This window comes from Carassius auratus, chromosome 47, assembly GCF_003368295.1.
Source record: "Carassius auratus strain Wakin chromosome 47, ASM336829v1, whole genome shotgun sequence".
Taxonomy (NCBI): domain Eukaryota; kingdom Metazoa; phylum Chordata; class Actinopteri; order Cypriniformes; family Cyprinidae; genus Carassius; species Carassius auratus.
Genome location: NC_039289.1, coordinates 10,120,094 through 10,141,165, shown reverse-complemented (window position 1 = coordinate 10,141,165; position 21,072 = coordinate 10,120,094). Strand labels below are relative to the sequence as shown.

Genomic DNA, 21,072 nt, shown 5'->3' with positions numbered 1-21,072 from the left:
AACGCACTCTTGTCATAACCTTTCCCGTCTGACACAACACAGCACCTCAGAAACTGGACACGATGAATGTCTGACACAGGAAGCGCGGGATGATTATCACTTGGATGAGACTTATCTGATAAATCAAAGGTCAAGACGCATCACAGAATCTCAGGTATGTTCCCAGATGAAGGAACACATGCACACTTATGCTAATCTAAATGGGAACACACCACTGAAAGTCAGGGTTTACTCTTTATTTGTATATATGGGCAATTCCCTATTGTGTGTATATATATATATATATATATATATATATATATGTGTATGTATGTGTGTATGTGTGTATGTATGTATGTATGTATATATATATATATATATATGGACCACAAAAACAGTCATAAGGGTCAATTTCTAGTAATTGAGATTTATACATCATCTGAAAGCTGAATAAATAATTGTTCCTTTGATGTATGGTTGATTAGGATCAGACAATATTTGGCTGAGACACAACTATTTGAAAATCTGGAATCTGAGGGTGCAAAAATAAATAAATAAATAAATCTTTACTTCATATCCTAATCATTTTTGGTATAAAAGAAAAATCAATAATTTTGACCCATACAATGTTTTTTAAAAATATATTCCAGCGACCACCAGTGTCCAGGGTCACAAACACACACATACATATATATATATATATATTAATAGATACACATTGACAATTTAGTACACAAGTTTATTTACTTTTTTATTTCATACTAACTTACTTATATAACAGCTATCAATTACTCACAGACTAATAGAGCGACAGTTATACTAAACGTACCTGTTCTTTTGATGATATAACATTAACTCAAGGCCAAGAAAACATCAGTCAAACTTGAGAGTGAAGCTGTTCTCGTGCGTGCGCGCCTCCGTTAAAGAGCCCTGCGTGCGCGCTCCCCAGCGACTAACCCCCTCCTCCCCTAATTTCCACAGTGTAGTGAAGCTGTCCACCCCACCGCACGCCCACAACCATCTTTTCCGAGTGTGTTCAAAACATGGTGGTGGTGCTCGCGATCGCAGCGCCCGGGTAAAGCGTCTACCAGCGGTGTCCAACTCCTACCTGAAGCCGCCGTTCCCTTCAACAGGCTCGCGGAGACGGGGAGGAGAACCGAGGGCGAACGGAAGAGGACGCGACGCGACGCAACACAGCTGCGGGAGCGTTCGCCTGGCATGAGCTTGCCCGTGAAACATAGCGGACTCGAACGGAGTTTCGGAGGAATGCTAAACAGACAAAGTGGAGATTAAAGAGGCGGATAATGTCGGAACGCTGGCGCGGGGTTTTAAGCACTCGAGTATGAGAGCTCATTCTTTCTCTGAACTCCACGAGTGTTGAACTGCCAGCCCGATCACACCACACGGCTTGAGGCCTGGGAGAGAGAGAGAGAGAGAGAAAAAAAAAACTTTCGTCTTCATTTTGAACACTTTGCATTGGAATGAACTGATATTATCTCCAAGTAACTGGTTAAAAGGGATTACACACAAACAAGGATATATACTTTGCCTCAGCACACTTTGACTTGTCAAATGCCATCAGTGTTTTCTTCTTCTTGGAAGTTGAAATCTTTCAGTATTGGTCTTCTGAAGTTGGCAGATAGATATGCACGAGCGCGCTGCTCCCTCACGCGAACGGCTGATGTCATCTGAAGTTGTCACGACGTCAACCTGAGCTTGAAGTGTTTTATGCGCTTTGAAAGCTGGAAAACTCACGGTGGACTTCGGGAGCGGGTGTTCAGGAAAGGACGGGGCTGCTCCGCGGGAATAGGCCATCTCTGACCCTCGACAGTGCAGTGACGGGATCGGCCTTGAGTTTTGAAGGGAAAACACGGGCAGCTTTCCCGTGAGGCATTTATTTTTCCTCAGTTTACGGAATATAAGGACGATTCTCGCTACTTCGTTATGTCAGAACCTAAGGGAATACACTGTTAGATATTTCTGAATAAATTTTCTTTTTTTTCTTTTTTTTTGACCGCATAAAGGGAAAAGTGGCGCACTTAAAAATAAAAAAATAAATCTCAGAAACTGGCGCCTTTTTTAGAAGCTAATATTCTGTGGAAAAACAGCGACCGTTACGTTTGGTGTTTGTGGAGTTAAAACTGAAACCGAGTAATTTACAAGAGATGTGTCAAATCTGGCATTTGGAAATATGAAATATAAACTTGTATTACCTTTGGATGTCATTTGGGAAGGGAAAGTAAATTCAAACATCGTCGAGCATTGGAGAGGGTGTTTGAGGGACAGCGTTGACTGGATTAAAAAAAACTAATTGAAAAGCCGCTTCAGAAGAACACCCTATGTATGTGATCTAACCTCCTTATTTTATATATATATTTTTTCTAATCCTAACGATACGTACTTGCTCCTATGGTGTTGAATTCGTATTTAAAGCGATGTGCCCAAAAAAGCAGGATCGAGCGGATGACAGTGCGTCAGTGTCGGCCGCGCGTACGGAGCAAGAGTACACTCATGCGCGTTCACACGCCACTTAGCCAAAGAATATAATGGAATCCGAGTGCTGACGTAATCCCAGCACGGATAAGGAACTGCTCAAGAGTCCGGTCCATCTTCACAGTGAATGCCCTTGTAATTTACTTCCAGCTGGACACTTTTCTAATACAATCTGTGCTTTTTGTTCTCCCATGAATCTATGTCAAGTGCCACTTCCTCTGTACTGTCAGCAGTAGGTGATATGTGTTAAATAAAAGTCAGTTCTTGTCTCATCACCATGGCATTGCCAGAGCAGCACCAGCCTCTGCACGAGACGGAGATGAGGTGTGATAGTGAAGTGGGAGCTGCTACTGTGCAGATAACAGACAGCCGTAATCAACAGGTGGGTCCAGGTAAAGAGGACGACCCAGTCGACATGGGCTCCTCCAAACCTTGCAAATACAGTATCTCGTCAAGCTGCAGCTCGGGGGAGTTGGGTGTTCCCAGGGCTGTGAGGACTCGTCGGAGCAGACCGAGGAGAGTGCCGCCACTTTTTGAGAGGTCTGCCGCGCAGTGCTGGGACCCCAAATTTAACTCAGCCATCCTGGAGGAGGCATGCAGGGAACGTTGCTTCCCGCAGATGCAGAGGAGGTTCCGCTACATACTGTTTTACCTGGCTACCGCCGCGCTTCTGTGGGGGATATACTTTGGGATCAATAGCACCAGGTGTGACCCTACAAAGTTCCTGGTACCCACGTCAGGGTTTCTTGTACTGTGCCTACTCCTCCTCTGGTTTACGTTCTCAAGGCCATATGCACGTTACTACAACCACACATCCTTCCTACTTACGGTGATCATGTTTGGGATCACCCTGGCGCCTCAAATGCACACTGCACACTTTGCTAATTTTGATGTACCAAAAAATCAGTCACTATTATCTACGTCTCAAAATGCTCCATGTATATCACCCGTTGGGACGTTCTCCCTCTGTATAGAGGTGCTGCTTTTGCTGTACAGTGTGTTGCATTTGCCCCTGTATGTGTCGGTGCTTCTCGGCCTGCTGTATTCTGTCCTCTTTGAGGCTTTAGGCTGGCTGAACCTTGCTCAGATGGATGATGGCAATGTAGGGTCGAATTGGTTGGTCTTGCAAACTCTGAGCTGGCTTGTCCTAGGTAAAGTCCTGCTGCACCTGTGTGCACATATCATTGGCATCCACATCTTCATCATGTCCGAAGTGCGCTCTCGGAGTACCTTTCTCAAAGTAGGTCAGGCAATCATGCACGGGAAGGGCCTTGAGGTGGAGAAGGCACTGAAGGAGCGGATGATCCACTCCGTGATGCCCCAGGTGGTGGCGGACGAGCTCATGAAGCAAGGAGACGAGGAAAACGAGAGCTCTGGGAAACGATACAGCGCAGGTGCCTGCTCCGTCAACGCTTCGTCCACCGCAACCTCGTCCAGCCCCAAAAGCAACAAGCGTAAGAAGAACTCTATCCCTCGTGGACAAATCATTTTCAGGCCCTTCAACATGAAGCGCATGGAGCCGGTGAGCATCCTCTTTGCAGACATCGTGGGATTCACTAAAATGAGTGCCAACAAGTCCGCCCCTGCACTGGTGGGATTGCTTAATGACCTCTTCGGTCGCTTCGACCGTCTGTGTGAGTCGACCCACTGCGAGAAGATCAGCACTCTAGGAGATTGCTACTATTGCGTGGCGGGCTGCCCCGAGCCACACACCGATCACGCGTACTGCTGTGTGGAAATGGGGCTCGGGATGATCCAGGCCATCGAGCAGTTCTGCCAGGAGACGTCGGAGACCGTGGACATGCGTGTCGGCGTGCACACCGGAACAGTGCTGTGTGGTATTCTGGGAATAAAACGCTTTAAGTTTGACGTTTGGTCCAATGATGTCAACTTGGCCAATCTTATGGAACAGCTGGGCGTGGCGGGAAAGGTGCACTTGTCGGAGATCACAGCAAGTTTTTTGGATGACCGTTATGAGAGGGAGGATGGACGAGTGATGGAACGTGTTGGGCACAGTGTTACTGATCAGCTGAAAGGTAAGACACAAGAAAAATATATCTTTTTTTTCTTTCTTTGAACTCATGCATTAGGGAGCAAAGTCTCAGACCATTAGAGAAAATTCTTCTGTTTTGCATTTTTATCGAATTGAAAATGAGAAAATCTGTCCCCTCAGCAGCACCACAGCTTCATGAGATATGTTATCCAGTGTGATTTAAAAAATGATCCAAAGGGCATCTTGTGCTTCGTTAAAAACAAATGACATGATGTCACCCATTTACTTAAATTGACTTCATTTTACCTTCTAACATTTACATTTGACCAAATCTTAAATCTGTTGTTTTTTTTAGGTTTACATTTTCATTTTGAGTCACTGATTTTCTAGACTTTACTAGATGTCAGTTACGTTACATTAGTTATGCTTGCACTAATATGTTATTTAGCCATGTGCATTTGTGGTGTTTGTGTCCTTTTATTGACTGCTGTTACCATGTGAAGATGGAGAAAGAGTATTGTGTTTTATTGTGCACCCTGTAGTCGTGTCCCTTCAGGATTCTGTACAAAGGGCTGCCACTCCTCTCTACTTTTATTGCGCACTCATATAATATCATTCTTAACTAAGCTGTAGAAAAAATGGAAAAGGATGATCGGTTTTGACATTTTTATATGGCCTGTAGTGATGTTCTCGCAGGACATAGCATCAGTATCTATTTGAAAAGCCACATCCAGCAAAGCTCTTGATTTAAAGTCTTAGTGACAGACACAAGCAGAGGTCCCTTTGTTTTCTTTCTACTTGGCTTCTCTCCTGCCCCTGGTCTTAATCTGAACCCTGTTTTTGTTCCCTAACTGAACCTCTCGGGATCTCCTCCCTCTTTATCAGCTATATCACTTCAGACGTCCTCTTGTCAGTCAGAGATAGTTGGTGGCTGTAACGAAAGACCAATGACAATGAATCATGACAGTATTTGTAAACCCGTGTGCATGTGTCATATTGTTATACCAAACCTGTCTTGTATTTGTTGTAGCGTGTTTAGTTTGGTTCCTTATTAATGATGAATTCTGCTGAGAATTAGTAAAACCTAATTAGCTATTGTTGGTCACTTTAGTACACCAATTAGCGCACCTGTTGAAGTCCAGTTCAGGCATATCTCAAGCTCAAAGTAGACCATTCTGTATTGTAAGTTGTAATGCAGTAAATGCGCCTGGAAGGGGATCCAAAATGTGTTCCCAGGGTCCTTGTTGGACTGTGATCTGGCCCTGGTCAACACAACCGTATAGAAAGACTTAGGTAGATGTATTTTGAGGGCGCTGACACAGAGCCAGGTTTGAAATTAATCGAGAATGCACAAGTCAGGACAATATTTTTAATGATCACATTTATTTTTCACGTTTACAGTGATTTTAATGTGCTTTTAAATTGTCCATTTGAGTTAAGGACTACAAATCAAAAACAGTTGCTACACTTTGATGTCTTGCAAAAATGAAAGCATTCAGATCGAAATAAAACTTTTAGCTTTAGCCCTGTAAAGTCAGGGGTATGAAATAATAGTGGTACGCTAAAAAGTATAAATGATCAGTTAGATGATCGAAGACGATGCAGTAGGTTTCAGCAAAGTTTTGATCATGTTGATGATTTATAGGCCTTAGAAAAGTGCATATCAAATATGACACCATATGTTAGGGTTAAGAAATTAGAGAAAATATTCTCAGACTCGCTAAGTTTTAATAGTTCTAGTATTTACATATTTTCAATGATTAAAATGTGATTGGTTAATTTGAGCGCCAAGTTGAGAGTTGCATCGAAACACGATTATTATCAGCTGGTTCTGATCAGCGTCCGATCGTTTGGAGTTAGAAAAATATAATATGCGCTGTTGCATTCACAATATTTAGTTTTGCCTCAGATTATGTGCATTCACTTTAACAAGCAGGTTGTCCATTACCACACGTCCACGTTGAATGCAATTCTCGTAAAAATTAACTGCACACATAAGAGGTGGAAAGCTGCCAATAACTATATTATTTAAAGCCATTTTCGACTCGTCACGACTAATCCTTTTTGTGGATTCTTCTGATCTGTTGGTTCATCTTTGTCCATGTTTCTTTGATAGTCTCACGTGTGCTGCATTGTGAGTTAACCACGCCAACTTATTTACATGTCCAGGTATACATGAAAAAAAAAAAAAAAGCTGTTATGGTTGACATTTTATATCGCAGTAACAATACATACTAGCCATAAAGCTATATGAGCCAGCCAAACTCCCAGTGCAAGTTGTGTTGTTGGTGGAGCAGATGGAAGTCTGTTCTTGTAGATAAGGAGCCCAACCCTGCTGGACACACTTGTGTCAGGAGATACAGACGCGCTCTTTATTTGGGAAAGAAATTCCCTTCCTCCATATAGTCATGTAGACATGTGTAAACGGTCACATTTTTGCATAGTTTTTGTGTCATATACATATGCCCTCAGTATAAGGGCACAGAGCTTGAGCCGAAGTCTGTGCACTGAACGCTAATGTCCTGTAGAGTCTATGTTGTCTGTCCTCATTCCTCTCTTACTCATGCCATACTGTTACTCTGAGGTCACGAGTCGGGTTGAGATGGACGGGTTTGTCCAGTCGGTCGAGAAACTTCAGCCACAAAACACATGTATGCGCGTGCAGATACACACAGCCTTGAGGCTTTAGACGTCTGTCTTTCGACATCCCTTATGTCTTGGTTTTGATTAATGAGGTGTAGAAGACATTTTTGACGTGAATTTGAAATCACTAAAGAAACGAACGTGTAAACACACATCTGGTTCGTCTTTCCCAAAATGAGTTTGTTCTATGTATAGAAGACTTTTGGAATGGAAAACTAGCTCGCTATATATTTTAATATATTTTTAGGCTTTTTTGCCTTTTATGTAGACAGGACAGTAGGAGGGCAGAATAGAAAACCATTAGAGAGTTCACGCTATCCTGCTTGATGCAAGGAACACCAAGGTTATAGGTTCGATTCCCAGGGAAATCAGGAATTCATACAAATGTGTACCTTGAATGTAATTCCAGTCACTTTACAGGGTTTCCCTGGGTCCTTAAGTCTTAAAGTCTTCTCAGTTGTATGAAGTTTAAGGCCAGAAAGTCTTAATTATGATTTCAGGAGGTCTTCAATTTAGAGATGGAAAGACAAGAATTACGATATGGCTGAATTTGACGATTAAACTTCAAAATACTGTGATTTAAATACAAGTGCTGCACATTTCTAAGTTAAAGCTGCTGTGATGCTTTGTGTTCTACTGCTCTGTTTCTGCCATTTTCAATAAGCCCGTCTGCTGTTTTTGTTCAGACCAAATCAAAAAATCACCAGTATTTTTGCGCATCAAACATGCAATTGTAAACGTGAGACGGTGGATCAACAAGAAGCTAATGAAGCTTAAGATCCAAACAATTAAGACATTAAGATTTATTATGTTCATATAATAATTGCCTGATAATTGTTTAATGTGTAGTAATTGACAAAAGTAAAAAATGTGAAGTTTATCATTTTATAAAACTTTTTTCAGTTTATTTTTTATTTTTATGAAAACCTGCTTCTGAACTGTAAATCATGCTTTTATGTTATCATAGACATTGCCGCTCATATGGCATTAGTTTTATTTGTGCAGCTCTTAAGACATTTTAATAAGGTTTTTGTTATATTCCTATTTAGCCTTAAATGATGATAGTCCAGATTTTCAGTCGTCTGGAAGAGAAAGTTCAAAAGTCTGCTGCATTATGGGAAATAGTATTTCTCAGTATAATCTGCTATATAAAATTCTTCTGTGCTAATGTAGGTACTTAGGGTTTTCCTTGCATATTAAACGCTTACATTAGTCACTCAGTATACATGCTACATACAAAAAAAAAGGTTTTAGTGTTTATTGTAGTGAATCAGTTCATTTGCCACTTTGTTTCAAATAAGTAAATCAGTCCCACAGGTTTATCAGAAGTCTTGCACATGTGATTTTTAAAATTGTTTAATTGTTTATGAATTATATGTATCAACTACCACGTACCTTTGTTTTGCAAAGTTGTACTCAAGCGATGTGCAAAAGCTTTGAGAGTCAATTCAGTCAACATCCAAAGAACCAGTAAAAAAAAAAAAAAAGATTCGTTCAGAAATCAGAGATTATCGTGGAGCGTCTAAATGGGTCTCATTCTTAAGAAGAATTTTAATCGTTCATAATGTTCAAAACATTCTTAGATGAATGGTCACATTAAATCTAAATGTTTTATGAACTAGAAATTGCATGTTGTGCTTGTAGTTTATGAATGAGGCCATTAGGTTTTATTATGTGCTTGTTGTGGTTGGAGTTTTTTTGTTGAATATCTGTGGGCGAAATCCAGTCTGGATTTGGGATAAATATTTCTCTGCGCAGATTGCGCAAGGCGTTTAGTTCAAATCCGCCACGTCAACCAACAGAAAGATGTTTGATTTGAAAGTGGCTTCTGTGCGCGCTGTGCTTCATATATCAATACACTGTTTTCAACAGACCTGTTTTGACCAAAAAAAAAAACAATTTCACATCTCAATTCTGTATAGAAAACTCTCCAAACTCCAGGCCATTGCTTTAAACTTAGAATTAGCTCTGTTAACTTCTGTGTCATCTTCTGGCAGCCGGTAAACTTTAAAGATAGATTACAGACACACACCCCCCCATGTTTTAAGATTCCCATCTGCCCTGAGCTAAAGCTCTTGACTGCGATTTTGGGTAACAGTCTTGTCAGGTGATGTCATGACCTGTTTTTTACTAATCTAAACAATCTAACTCTTTTTCTGGAGATTCATGCCCTGGCATGTTCACTAACTCATCCTCTGAAACTGAAGGCATATTTCAGCTCCAGATATTTTCTCAGTTTCTTGAGGCTCAGCTTTTACATCACCGCAGCACTGCAGAGTGTGTGTTGACACAGCTGGTTGGTTTTGTGTGTTTGCCAGGATTTGGCCTTGCGTTGCTTGTGAACAGGTCAGGGAATTACTTTGATAAGACACCTTCCTGTAGGCAGAGGTCAGAGTCATGTTGTGTGTGTGCGTGTGAAAGTGTGTGTATTATGGAGCATGCGCTGTGAGAGAGTCGTACAATAAATGCTCCAATAAATCAGTGGTCGGCAACAGGGGCCTGTGGCCAAAACTGGCCCGCCAGCAATAATATCTGGCCTGCGCCCGCAGCCATGTTATTTTGATAGCGGCTGGTTCTGAAATAGATCTGTCATGACAGCAAGTTACTCACAATCAGAGTATGTGAGTGGAGCGGTGTTATTCTGACTGGAGCGAGGAGTAGATTATTTTTTAAAAGTCAGAGCGTCTTGGTTTTCACTCGCTCCAAGAGTGCTCCACCATCGCTCTATCATATAACTGCATATTTAGTAAAAATTCACACGTTAAACATTTAGCTAGCTTGATAAAGAAGGATCAGTCAAATCAGAGCGAATGTGAAAGCTATGATGACGGCAGTGGTCATAAACAGGAAGTTATAGTTCTCAAGGAATTAGTTTGTTCCTTCTAGATATAGTTATGTTCAGCTGAAAGCATGATTTAAACACGTACTACAACACTTATTCACATGCAGTCGCTCTCTTAATAATGCGTTAAAACAAATTTAATCTTAAAGTAGCTGCGTTTACATAGACCCTTCTAATATGATCGTAACAGGACTAGAAGTACAATCAGAATAAAAATGTGACATGTAAACACGTCAATCGGATTGAATTGGCTCGATCCGACTAAAATTTCGATCGGATTGTAAGGGGTGGTTTATCCCTTTTGTAATCCGAGCAAGAGGACATGTAAACACTTGATCGGATTGAAAACCGAAACTGGAAAGTACTGCGCATGCGCAGTGACGTAGAAATAGCGTAATGACGTATGACGCGCAGAACGAGGTGTTCTTCCTGGTGAAAAAGTGTCATAAATAAAGTGTCCTGTTATTATAACTCTCCCCTTTCCTTCAGTGTATTTGAAGCGGAACACGATCACGTCCCACCAGTCCTCGTTTAAGACTCAACATATGTCTAGTTTTGCATGCGGGAAGAGGTGCTTTTACTATTTTTATTTATTTATTTAATGTTTTTTTTTTTGCTAAAGTAAAGTTTAGTAGCACAACAGTTTATATACTGGTCGTCGCCTAATTAGGACCCGAAGTAGATAAATGTATGTGTGCTTTTGAAAAAACAGCAGCGGGAAACTGTATATTCCTGGAGTGTGCACGTCAAAAGAGTAAATCCGATCAGAAGCTTGTGAAATGTAAACACGCATATTAACCCGATGTCTTGATTTACCGTTCATGTGAACAATACGTTCGGATTCGTCAATCAGAATGAATTCATTCCGATGGAAGCAAAAAGTGTGTATGTAAACACACTTACTGCTAGTTTATCTGTATCCGATTTCAAATGAGCAGAAATCTGTAGGAAAAACAGTGATCCGTAGGTAAAATAACTGACGAGAAACATATCTACTGTTATTGTCACTGCAAAGAAAATTTGCACCACAAAAAGCAGCAGGGCTCCGGGGGGTGAGTAAAGCCACATGTAGCGAATTCATGCATTTTTGTAAGAATAAATATCCAGATTTCAACTGTAATAATTTTTTTTTCACTTCTGCTGATCGTTGAGAACTTTCATTCTCGGGTGAACTAACCCTTTAAATTTTAATTGCACTAAAACTTTTCAGAATTATATTTTGTGTAATTTACTTATTAATAATTACATTTTATTTGTATATATTTTACCTAAACTTTTTTTTTAGAATAATGTTTTATGTAATTGTTTTGTTTTATTTTTATTTCATTTGTATTTTAGTCAATTTAAAAATTACGTTTTACACATTTTGTGTAATTCTTATTTTTATTTTATTATTTATTTTATTAGTACATATTTTCCTTAAACATTTTACAGTTTTGTGTCATTCTTTTTGTGTAATTTTGTGTCTCTTTTTATTCTGGTTAGTTAAATTAATTTTGGGCTACCAAAATCTGAAGAATGTCTGCCGAAACACTACCAGGAAAATATATATATATATATTTTTTTTTCCATACTATGGAAGTCAATGGGGATCAGCAGCTGAAGGTGAACTATCATTTTAAACAAGTCTCTGTGTGTGTTGTCTCAATTTTTATTTTTGTTCAATGCATGCATTACACATTTGCTACTACAGGACATTGACTCCGGCTGGAGACTGTCTCCACACACACACTGTGACCTTCAGTGCGAGTTGCATGACGTGTTGCATGTTTGCATCTTGTCACACCTGCCCACATACTCAGGGCTGTAGCATCAGATCTGGTATGCCAGATTCCCAGCAGTGACACACAAAGCTGCACTGTAAAAAAAAAAAAAAAAAAATCTGTGGTTGCCAGAACAGAACAATTAGACACTGATATCTGCCACTTGATGGTCCACTTCATATTTGAATTTGAATTTATTTTCATAATATTTATATTTTTCGGCTTAGTAATTTTTAAGATTTAACTTTTTTAAGTTAAGTAATAATGCTTTTCATGATGATTTTAAATTTAAATATGTTTACTTTATTTTGCATGGTGCTTGCTTTAGCTTTATATAAAAACATTAGAATAATATGGCCTGTCCTCATTTGATACAATAATGAAAAAATTAAATAAAAACAAATTTAAATTAAATGTTTGCTTCGTTCAGTCCAAATTTTGGAAGCATTTTTGGTATTCTGCAAAAATGGATCTACAGTTGTATGTGTTAAACGGAGATGAGAGTACTAAGATATGAGTGCAATATACGTCTCTTTGGATAAAAGTTTCTGCCAAATGCATATATTTAAATTTGCCTAAATACTTAAGAAGGGGAACATAGGATAAGAGATAAATGATTTATGAATCATAGATGTTGCACTTCTACAGTTAAGTGCTCTTGATTTCAGAGTGGTTTCTATGGGTGGTCATCAGGTACTGTGTGTGTGTGTGTGTGTGTGTGTGTGTGTGTGTGTGTGTGTGTGTGTGTTTGTAAGGCAGCATGCCCAATCATGCTATGGGGTGATAATGTGCTCTCGGGACAGGATATGGTTTAATGTATCAGTGATTCAGCAAACTATTGTGTGCTTGTCTTAGGAAGAGAAAAGTATGTGTGTCATTCGTTTCAGCCACTGTTCATCTGAGGGACATTGCTGTAGGTCCTTGTGTGTCAGTATGACGCATCTCGCTCACCCTGTGCGTCATCCTGTATGCTTGACACCAGAGAGAACGAGGGGGCATGATTGAGTCCAATGGAGAAGAGAGAGGGACCCCCTTTGCACTCCCTGGGCTCATTTCAGCATTGAAACCATAACAACAGAGATTTAATGGAGGGAGAAATGCAAGAGCTTCTTTATTTTAATAAAATAGTTTTTAGTGCTAGATTTAGTAAATTGATCATTTGTTCAGCGAATTAATTTATTATTGTGGCCTGTACTTGTTTAATATTTCGTAGCTTATCTTGTTTTTTAATTTCATTTCTTTTGACCAAACAAATATGTCATTCCAATAAAGCTTAAAATTGAACTGAGCAAGAGAGAGAATAAGCGAGTGAGATGGTGGGGGTGGGACTTGAGCAGTATCCTTGGGCTCATCACTGTGTCCTAATATGGTGTCATCACAAACCACACTGGACGCACACTCTCTCTTTCTCTCCATCCTCTTCTACTCGTCTCTTCATTCCCCGCCCATCTCTGAGAAATGGAAAGCGAATTATCAGCAGAACAGCAAGGACACGGCTCACAGAAGACACGCATGCGGAAAGAGAGCCGGAGACAGGAAGTCAGAAAGAAGAAAGAACGGGGATAATGGACGAGTGGAAAAAATCTGAGAGAGATTCATAAAGAGAAAACCAAAGATGAGCAAACCGGAAACGGTGTGAAAACATCTGGCCTAGAGCCGACGAGCATCTTTCCATTCTGCTCGGAACGTGATTTGATCAGGGTTTGTGAGCTGATCCCCAAATGATTGCAGCCACAAAAAATTAAAATAATGCTTCACACACACACTTTAGAACACTTTATCATATCTTGCATCTTTTGTTCCTCTCTGCTCCCCTTCCCTCTGTTTTTGTCTGCACTACGGAGGTTGGCAGAACGAGTGGAAACATTGTGGTTAGACAGGAGAGGAAGAGAGAGAGTGGGAGTAAGTTACTACTGTCTTTCAGAGAATTGAGACGCATTGAGAGTATGGGACAGGTCCTCATCGCATTGCGCTAATTAGCTTGTTACATTTCCACTGGGTAATTTTGTCAGCCAAAAGATAGGTTTTATGATAAACCCAGGTACTCTAGATGCGTAAAGTTGTCTCTTTTGGAGTTCAATAGGGGCAGGTGACCCAGTAGGGCATAGACCACAGTTGCTTGGGTCAAAGGTCATGTGACAAGAAGTGAATGCAGGGAAAGTTAACAGTGTAGACCTCACTTTTAAGATGCTCTGTAGTATTGCAGGGAAATAGTAAGGTAATCTCTATGTGATTCTCTTGGGGGGCTACCATCCTGCAGAGTTCAGTTCCGACTGTGCTACGGAGGAATCCTGAACACCTTGATAAACTGGTTCAGGTGTGTTTGGTTCAGGTAGGATCTTAACTCTGTAGGATGGTATCCCTCCAGGGACAGGGTTGGTGAAACCCTCTGGTGAATCCTGCTCTTGGAGGGTGACTGTCCAACAGATTTCAGTTCCACCCTGTTCTAGCACACCTGTCTATAATCCTCAAGACCTTCATTGTTTGGCATAGGCATGTTTAATTGGGGCTCAGGTTAAGCTCTGCAACACTGTGGCCTTCTGGGAGCAGAACTTGACACCCTTGCCTCAGGTGGTTGACCAGGCTTGGGTTGTGAAATACGATTAGCTTGATCCACAAGAAAGCAACTCATAAGGCACTCTTCCACTGCATGGTACGGCACGGCTCGCTTTAGTTTGTTTTTCCATTATCTACAGTACCTGGTACTTTTTTTCAGCACCACCTAGGCTGAGGTACCAAGTGAGCCATATCGGTTACCAAAATATGATGTGTTTAAATGCTGCTGATCACTGATTGGTCAGAGAGAATCACCACTACCTGCGCCATTGAACTTGCGACAAGAGATATTAGACGTGCTGGATTACATCAGCATTGCCAGTGAGGATCGAACACAACTTTTTTTGAACAAACGCAATAATCTTGAACGAGTGCACCTTTTTTTAAACAACAAAGTAATGGTTGTTTCGTGGTCTGTTGAGGAAGTGGAGATGTTCCTCTCATTGATATCCGAGGAGCGGATCTAGCAAGAGTTTGATTGGACGATGCAGAAGGCAGCGCAACTATAACAACATGTCTATAATTCTTCCCATTCTAAAGTGCTACTTAACTGCATTGGAAACGCAAACCGAGCCGAACCGAACCGTAGCATGCAGTGGAAAAGCACCAATATAGGCCAAACCTAGCTCTGACAGAAACCCTTGCTAGCCTTCACGTTTATTCCCACAAACCTCAGTTTATTCCTTCTTGTCCTGGTGTCTAGGTCTTTGCTTTTTGATTGCCCTTCTGTATGAGTTATACGTACACCCACCTGTGCCTTCCAGTACGGTCAGGACTTCACTAATCAAGACTTTGACAGCTCTCAGCCTCTTGCTGTGTGATTTTTAGAGATGCAACATTTGTTATCTACTCCTTATTTTTTATAGTGGCAACACTTGCCTGCAAGCTGCAAACTTCACCTCTGCTTCAGTTGTAGTTCAGACAGCAGCTTAGTGTTTACTCTCAATCTGACTGTGTCCACGTTGAGTTTATCAGCTCCATTTGGATGCAAATCAGTTGAGCTTGCCAACTTAGCTCGGTGATGGAAATGTCACGTTTTAGAGATCCCTGGAAAACGATCTGTTGTGTGCAACAACAGGTTAGTTGCTAGGGAAGGGTTTGGTACTGTGAATGAGCCACTTTTTGATGGAAAGATGGCGAAGACATGGACCAGCCGAGCAACTGCCATTGAGATGAATAAGATTAGTAACAGTTAGCTTCCTCCAGGTATTATAAATCTCCTTTTTTTGGCTACTGTACCTTTAAGACTTCTTTATAAATGTGACCTCCATGTAGTGTTGATTTTGTCTGCCATTTTTATTTAGTTATCATATTTTACTGCTTGTCCTGTTTTTGTTTGTCAAATTTTAGTTATATTTCGGTAAATTTTGAGCATTTTAGTGTAGTTTTAGTCAAAGAAATATTTTCGTCACATTTCAACATGTATAATTGTTAAACATACATTTTTGTTTGCTCAAAATTAGAATCAAAAAGATTGTTTGAGAAATTTGAGATGTATTTTTACATTTCATGTATTGCACTTACACACATAAACACAAATCAATAGAATATGGAGGCATGGTTTATTTTACCTAGTCTAGGAGGGCTGTCAAAAAAAATAATAATAAAAAAAAATAGAATTTTGAATATTCGTCGAATTATTAAAAATAAAAATCCACATTCGAATGCCAAAACGTTGCATCTCAAGCTTTTAAATGAAGAAAGTACTCTTTGTGATTGGTTTTCAGTCCTTTGTATTAAACTATAATTCATGCATGATGCTGTTTTGTTTCTAATCGTTTAAGCAAATGTATTAATCATATAAGGTTTATAAACCTTGTTTTAAACATTATGCACTTTTTTCAAAGATAGTCGTGTTATTTTATTATGCTTTGAAGAAACATGCATGTTATTTTGCTCAATGTGCCCACTTGTTGCCTCAGAAGCCAAAAGCTTTTTTTTTTTACACATTTTTTTAGTTAAAATGTTCTAGTGTACTGATTTATTATAGGCTATTTAATATATAAATGAATATCAAAGACTTGCAGAAACTGTCAAAAACTAAACTATTTGAACAGTAAAATTCCTAATAGTAATTCTTATTACAAATTGCAATAATGTTTCGTTATCAAAACAACAGCGGTTTAATAAGTGCATTTGTTCGGCAACCACGACCGCTTACATCATAGTCACAGTTATCATTTATTGAGGTTCTTATCGTTAGCATACAGTATCCCAACTAGCTCAATTTTGTGCCGAGGCGTGCTAAATGGATGCTTCACTGTTAATGGCGATTTATAAAGTCCATCGAGATCGCTCATTCTCACTATCTCGCTTACAAGCAGATGGTCTTTCCTCCTCTGATCCGTGACCACATGAACTCTGACCTGCTTTTTATCAGATCTTCTGTATTAACACTTAAAGTCTAGTCTTTTTCTTCACCAGTTGTTCATTGTGTGTTACAGTGCACAGCTTCCTAATGATCCAAAGTTTTTATTTATCTTTTTGAGTAATGCAAGGAATCAACGCTCCAGTTATGCTTGGGATGACGCTCACACTTGCTCTCTATGTGGTCTTATGATACTTACTCACGTCAGTTGTGATGCTACTTCACCTGAACCCACAATAAACCCCAAACAGTTTCTATTGTCGGTGACTAAATCAATAGATACTGCTAGAGAGGAAATGGCATCAGAGGCAAAGAACCTGCATTTAGTTTTGCTTATTTCCAGTATTAGTCAGTATTTCTTTGTAGAAAAATGTGTACCAAGTTTTCACCTTCTCACTGACCCTTAGAATGAAATCTGCTCTCTATGCTACTGTATCTTTATCATTTCGATATGTAAATGGCTTGTGTTATTAGAAAAGCTCTTCCGAACAAATGCACTGTACGTATAGCAACAGATCTGAAGATGTTCATGTTCCAGAAGTCACAGGACAGACTTCATTTACTATAAACCATAGCTGCACCTTCTTGAATGTATTGTTCGCACGAGTCTGTTTCTCCGTGGTTCTGTGTGCTAATGTGCGTCAGTGGAAACTCTAGCTCGGGGAAGCTCACGGTTAAATCCCAGGCTGGGATTCCCAGCGATGTTGAATGATTTTATAGCAGTTCCCTTGAAGAGACGACTGTGCCTCCGGGGTTGTGTGTACTGCGTGAGTATCCCCTGCTCCCAGCTAGCTTTCAGTTCCCATGTTTGAGAGGTCAAAGGAGTATTTATGACTTCCTTGAGTCCAGCTCTCTTGGGAGGAGCGGGTCCACATGGCCATCCAGCGCAGACAGGTTCTGTGGCCCAGGTCTTTATTAATCTGCGTCTCGAAGCACAGAGAGACTAGAAGGGACTTGATGTTTGTGAGTGGCTCACTGATGTGACCCCAGCAAGCCCATTGTGTTTGGACGGCTGTCAGTTTTCTGTGTACCGATCCGTATGTACTTTGGCTCCGGGCTTGTTCAGGAACGGCTCACTGTGGCTGAGCATGAAACGGAGGCTGAATATCAGTTTGCGTGCTTGAGATTTGCACTGAAAGTTAGTGCTGGTGATGGGAAAGTACATCGTTTTGAGAGGGAAAAGGCCACATCCTGGAGTTTCATCTTAATACCACAGACTCTGTCGTGCACTGTTAAGACTCTTCAACCAGTTTCATGTGGAAATAATAAACCATTTGTAGGTCGACTTGTGAAGAGTATAAATGAAACGTCAGAAAACTGGGCTTATTGTTTTATGTCATTCTTACTAAAACTGTCCTGTTTAAACTTTGGCTGATGATTGATTTATTTTTCTAACAAATAACTGCAATATACTATTTAACTGTAATAATAAATGTTACAAATATTGCACACGGGTAGAATGACATTTTAACACAATTTGAAATAGTAATGTTTACTACTAATAAAAAAAAGTGTATTGTCATGTTATTATAGAAATAATAATAGTACTAATATTATATAACATTATGTATAAAAATAAGAGGAAAATAATGTTCCTCTTTTAGTACTACTACTAATATATTAATATATGTGTGTGTGTGTGTGTGTGTGTGTGTGTATATATATATATATATATATATATATATATGTATATATATATATATATGTATATGTATATATATGTATATGTATATGTATTTGTAAAATGTTATATAAAATAAAATGTCAAATTTTACTAGACGTTTTTCTTATTATTATTAACATTTCTTAAAATATATTATTATTTTTAATAATACTAATAACAATAACATAACACAAAAAATGTTTCTCATCTATTTTTATTTATTAATAATATTTTAATATTATATTATTAAATATTAGTAACATTAATAAGAAAATGTAAAATATATAAAATAAATTTAAAATACAAATAAATATAGTTTCTATAATAAAATAATAATGCTGTTATCAACTTAGACATTTGCTAAATGCAATATTTATAATATGTTTTTTTTTTTTGGCTGGCAGTATGTGACTATAGCATTTGAAGTGAACATTTTAAATAACCGCACAGACCAGTAGTCTTCAGCTAAAATTGCCTGAGGTCCAGTAATAAACCCTCCTCACCAGCTGAGGTCCGGACAATTATACAGAAAAACAAACTGAAGGGGTTTTACCAGACCGGGGTATGTGCAGGATATTTAATCTCAAATTTAACCCTTTTTAACATCTTTTTTAAGACATGCTCATATAAAACTACTATGACTGTGAAAAGCATTATGTACAGTCCAGATGCAGGTTTTTCACCAAAACAAAAGGTTTTATAAAACGATAAACTTCACATTTCAGCCTTGAAACGTCTGAACTTAACAACCGTATCAACTCATGGCGCTCTTCTGAGCTGACCTGAATGTGCCTGATACAAATGAGATTCAAGTAGCAAACATTTATTTATTCCCTAGCATCAGAGGTCTGTCTGTTGGCGACCCCTGGCGTCTGCATGGACTGGATGTGTGCGAGAAACAGCATCTGAGGGTTTGTGAGGCTCCTCGCTCCCATCCAGGACCTGTTTATACTCTTCCTCGTCTCTCATGTCTCACAGAAGCTGGAGGAACTCGCCTGAGCGTTTGAGAAAATGTTCCTGCAGGCTACACGATGTAGTTTGTGTTCAAATATGCACAAGCATTTCCCCGCAGCAGTGTTAGCGCTGACACTTAGCCTGTGTGTGTTTTAGGAGATTATATACGAGCGTAACGCGGTTAGCTGGTGAGCCGTATGTTTGCTCAGGCTGATACTGTGTGTGTGTGTGTGTGTGTGTTGTTTAATGTAAACATCAGAGCTGAAACAAACCTGCTCAGGTGCTTTGAAGCACTGCTTGTGTGTCTGTGTAGCATCAGTGCTTGTCTGCCCTCACAGAGAGAGAAGATTTGCGGTTACGAGGTTATCCAGTTCATTTTTACACTTATAAATCATTAATCGTGTAGCCTCAAGCTTGTTGAACCTGAACGTTCAGACCATGCGAGTCATTGGAGATTTCTTCTACATCCCAATGATTGTTACTTCAGATCCGAACCAATACTTGAATTTAGCGAGTATGCATTGAACTGATTCAAAGGTGACTTTAAAAACATTTATAATAGCATACTTTTTTTTTTTTCCCGAACCAATATGTGCAATAGGTTTGTGGGAAAACTTTGTAAGGACTGCTGGGAGATCTGTAGACGCATACGTCTGTGCTTGTGTCTCGTGTTTGTAGGTTTAAAGACGTATCTGATCTCGGGAAGGAAGATGGGCTCGCACTGTGGCTGTTCCCAGGTCAGTCTGGGTCGAGACTTGAGCCCGTCCTCAAACACACACGCTCCAGATCACACACACCGCGTCGCCGCTGAACCGCTGTCACACGACGAGGTACGGCCCTCTCCACACACACACACACACACACATACAGATGCTGTGTTTCAATTACACAAGTGATAGTGAAGGATTCATTTAACCAAACACTTGAATTTTTTTCAATTGAGCTGTTTGTTCTCCTTCTCTCTTCCGCAGCCTGTGTGTACATCATGCAGCATCTCTGTAGCTGTTGTTGACCGTCCGATAGCCGATGAAGCAACTCGAAACGGCTGCCAGGATGAACACCGAGACAACAGCAGCAAGGTTTAAAACAAAACTAACAATGATGAATGCACAACCAACAAAAACCCAAACTATTTCAGCAGGCGTACGTCAGCAGACACTGAAATGCCGGTCATTTGTGGCCATTTATAGATCTATAGTATGCAATATTGATGTTTATAACATCTCAGCTAAGAGTTTTCATACACCTTTAGTCTTAAATAAACATTAGGAGATGGCAGTTTCGAAATGACTTCACCAAAACACTGCTCTTTTCCAAACTAAATATTGCAGTTCGATCAATCAGTGAGGCTTATTAATGATTACTGGACGAATGGTTCTTTTTGATGAGTCAGAAACCTGCAGCGCGACCAATGTAGTCCAGTTCTTTCACAAGTGAATCATTTGAACCCAAAACAAGGAATAAATCAAACACATGCAGTGTGGCCTTTGTGGTCCGATTCCCAAATAAATGACTCTTATCTGCATTAGAACAGATTCCTGAACAAATGAGTCTTTTGAATCGGTTCTTTTTAGTGAATCAGAAACACACAGTGCGGACAGTGTAGTCCGATTCCCAGACAAATGACACTTTTGATTCCTGAATGAATGATTCTTTGAACTGGTCAGTCTGAATTATAGAGTATGGCCAGTGTAGTCTGTTTCTGGACGAATGACAGTTTTGAACTGCTGCTTTTTGTGATCTGCATTTCTTTATTTTTATTTTGAAGAATGAGAGCCCTACAGCACAACCAGTATCGTCCGATTCCCGAACAGATCA

General features: G+C 39.7%; 1 protein-coding gene and 1 long non-coding RNA gene across 3 annotated transcripts in view; one reads left to right on the top strand and one right to left on the bottom strand.

Moving 5' to 3' along the window:
* Nucleotides 1-1,310: 1,310 nt before the first annotated feature.
* On the bottom strand, nt 1,311-1,642 carry LOC113065064 (uncharacterized). Its single transcript, XR_003278930.1, has 2 exons — nt 1,524-1,642; nt 1,311-1,394 (listed from the first exon to the last, which is right to left on the bottom strand). It is a non-coding gene; the product is annotated as an uncharacterized LOC113065064 (long non-coding RNA).
* Nucleotides 1,391-21,072, top strand: part of LOC113065061 (adenylate cyclase type 9-like) — a 28,012-nt gene continuing 8,330 nt past the window's right edge. For both annotated transcript variants that reach the window (XM_026236189.1, XM_026236188.1), the window contains exons 1-3: nt 1,391-4,508; nt 19,933-20,084; nt 20,226-20,333. In XM_026236189.1, the coding sequence (XP_026091974.1) occupies nt 2,750-4,508; nt 19,933-20,084; nt 20,226-20,333 (2,019 nt within the window). In that variant the 5' untranslated portion in view covers nt 1,391-2,749. The remainder of the gene's footprint in view (nt 4,509-19,932; nt 20,085-20,225; nt 20,334-21,072) is intronic.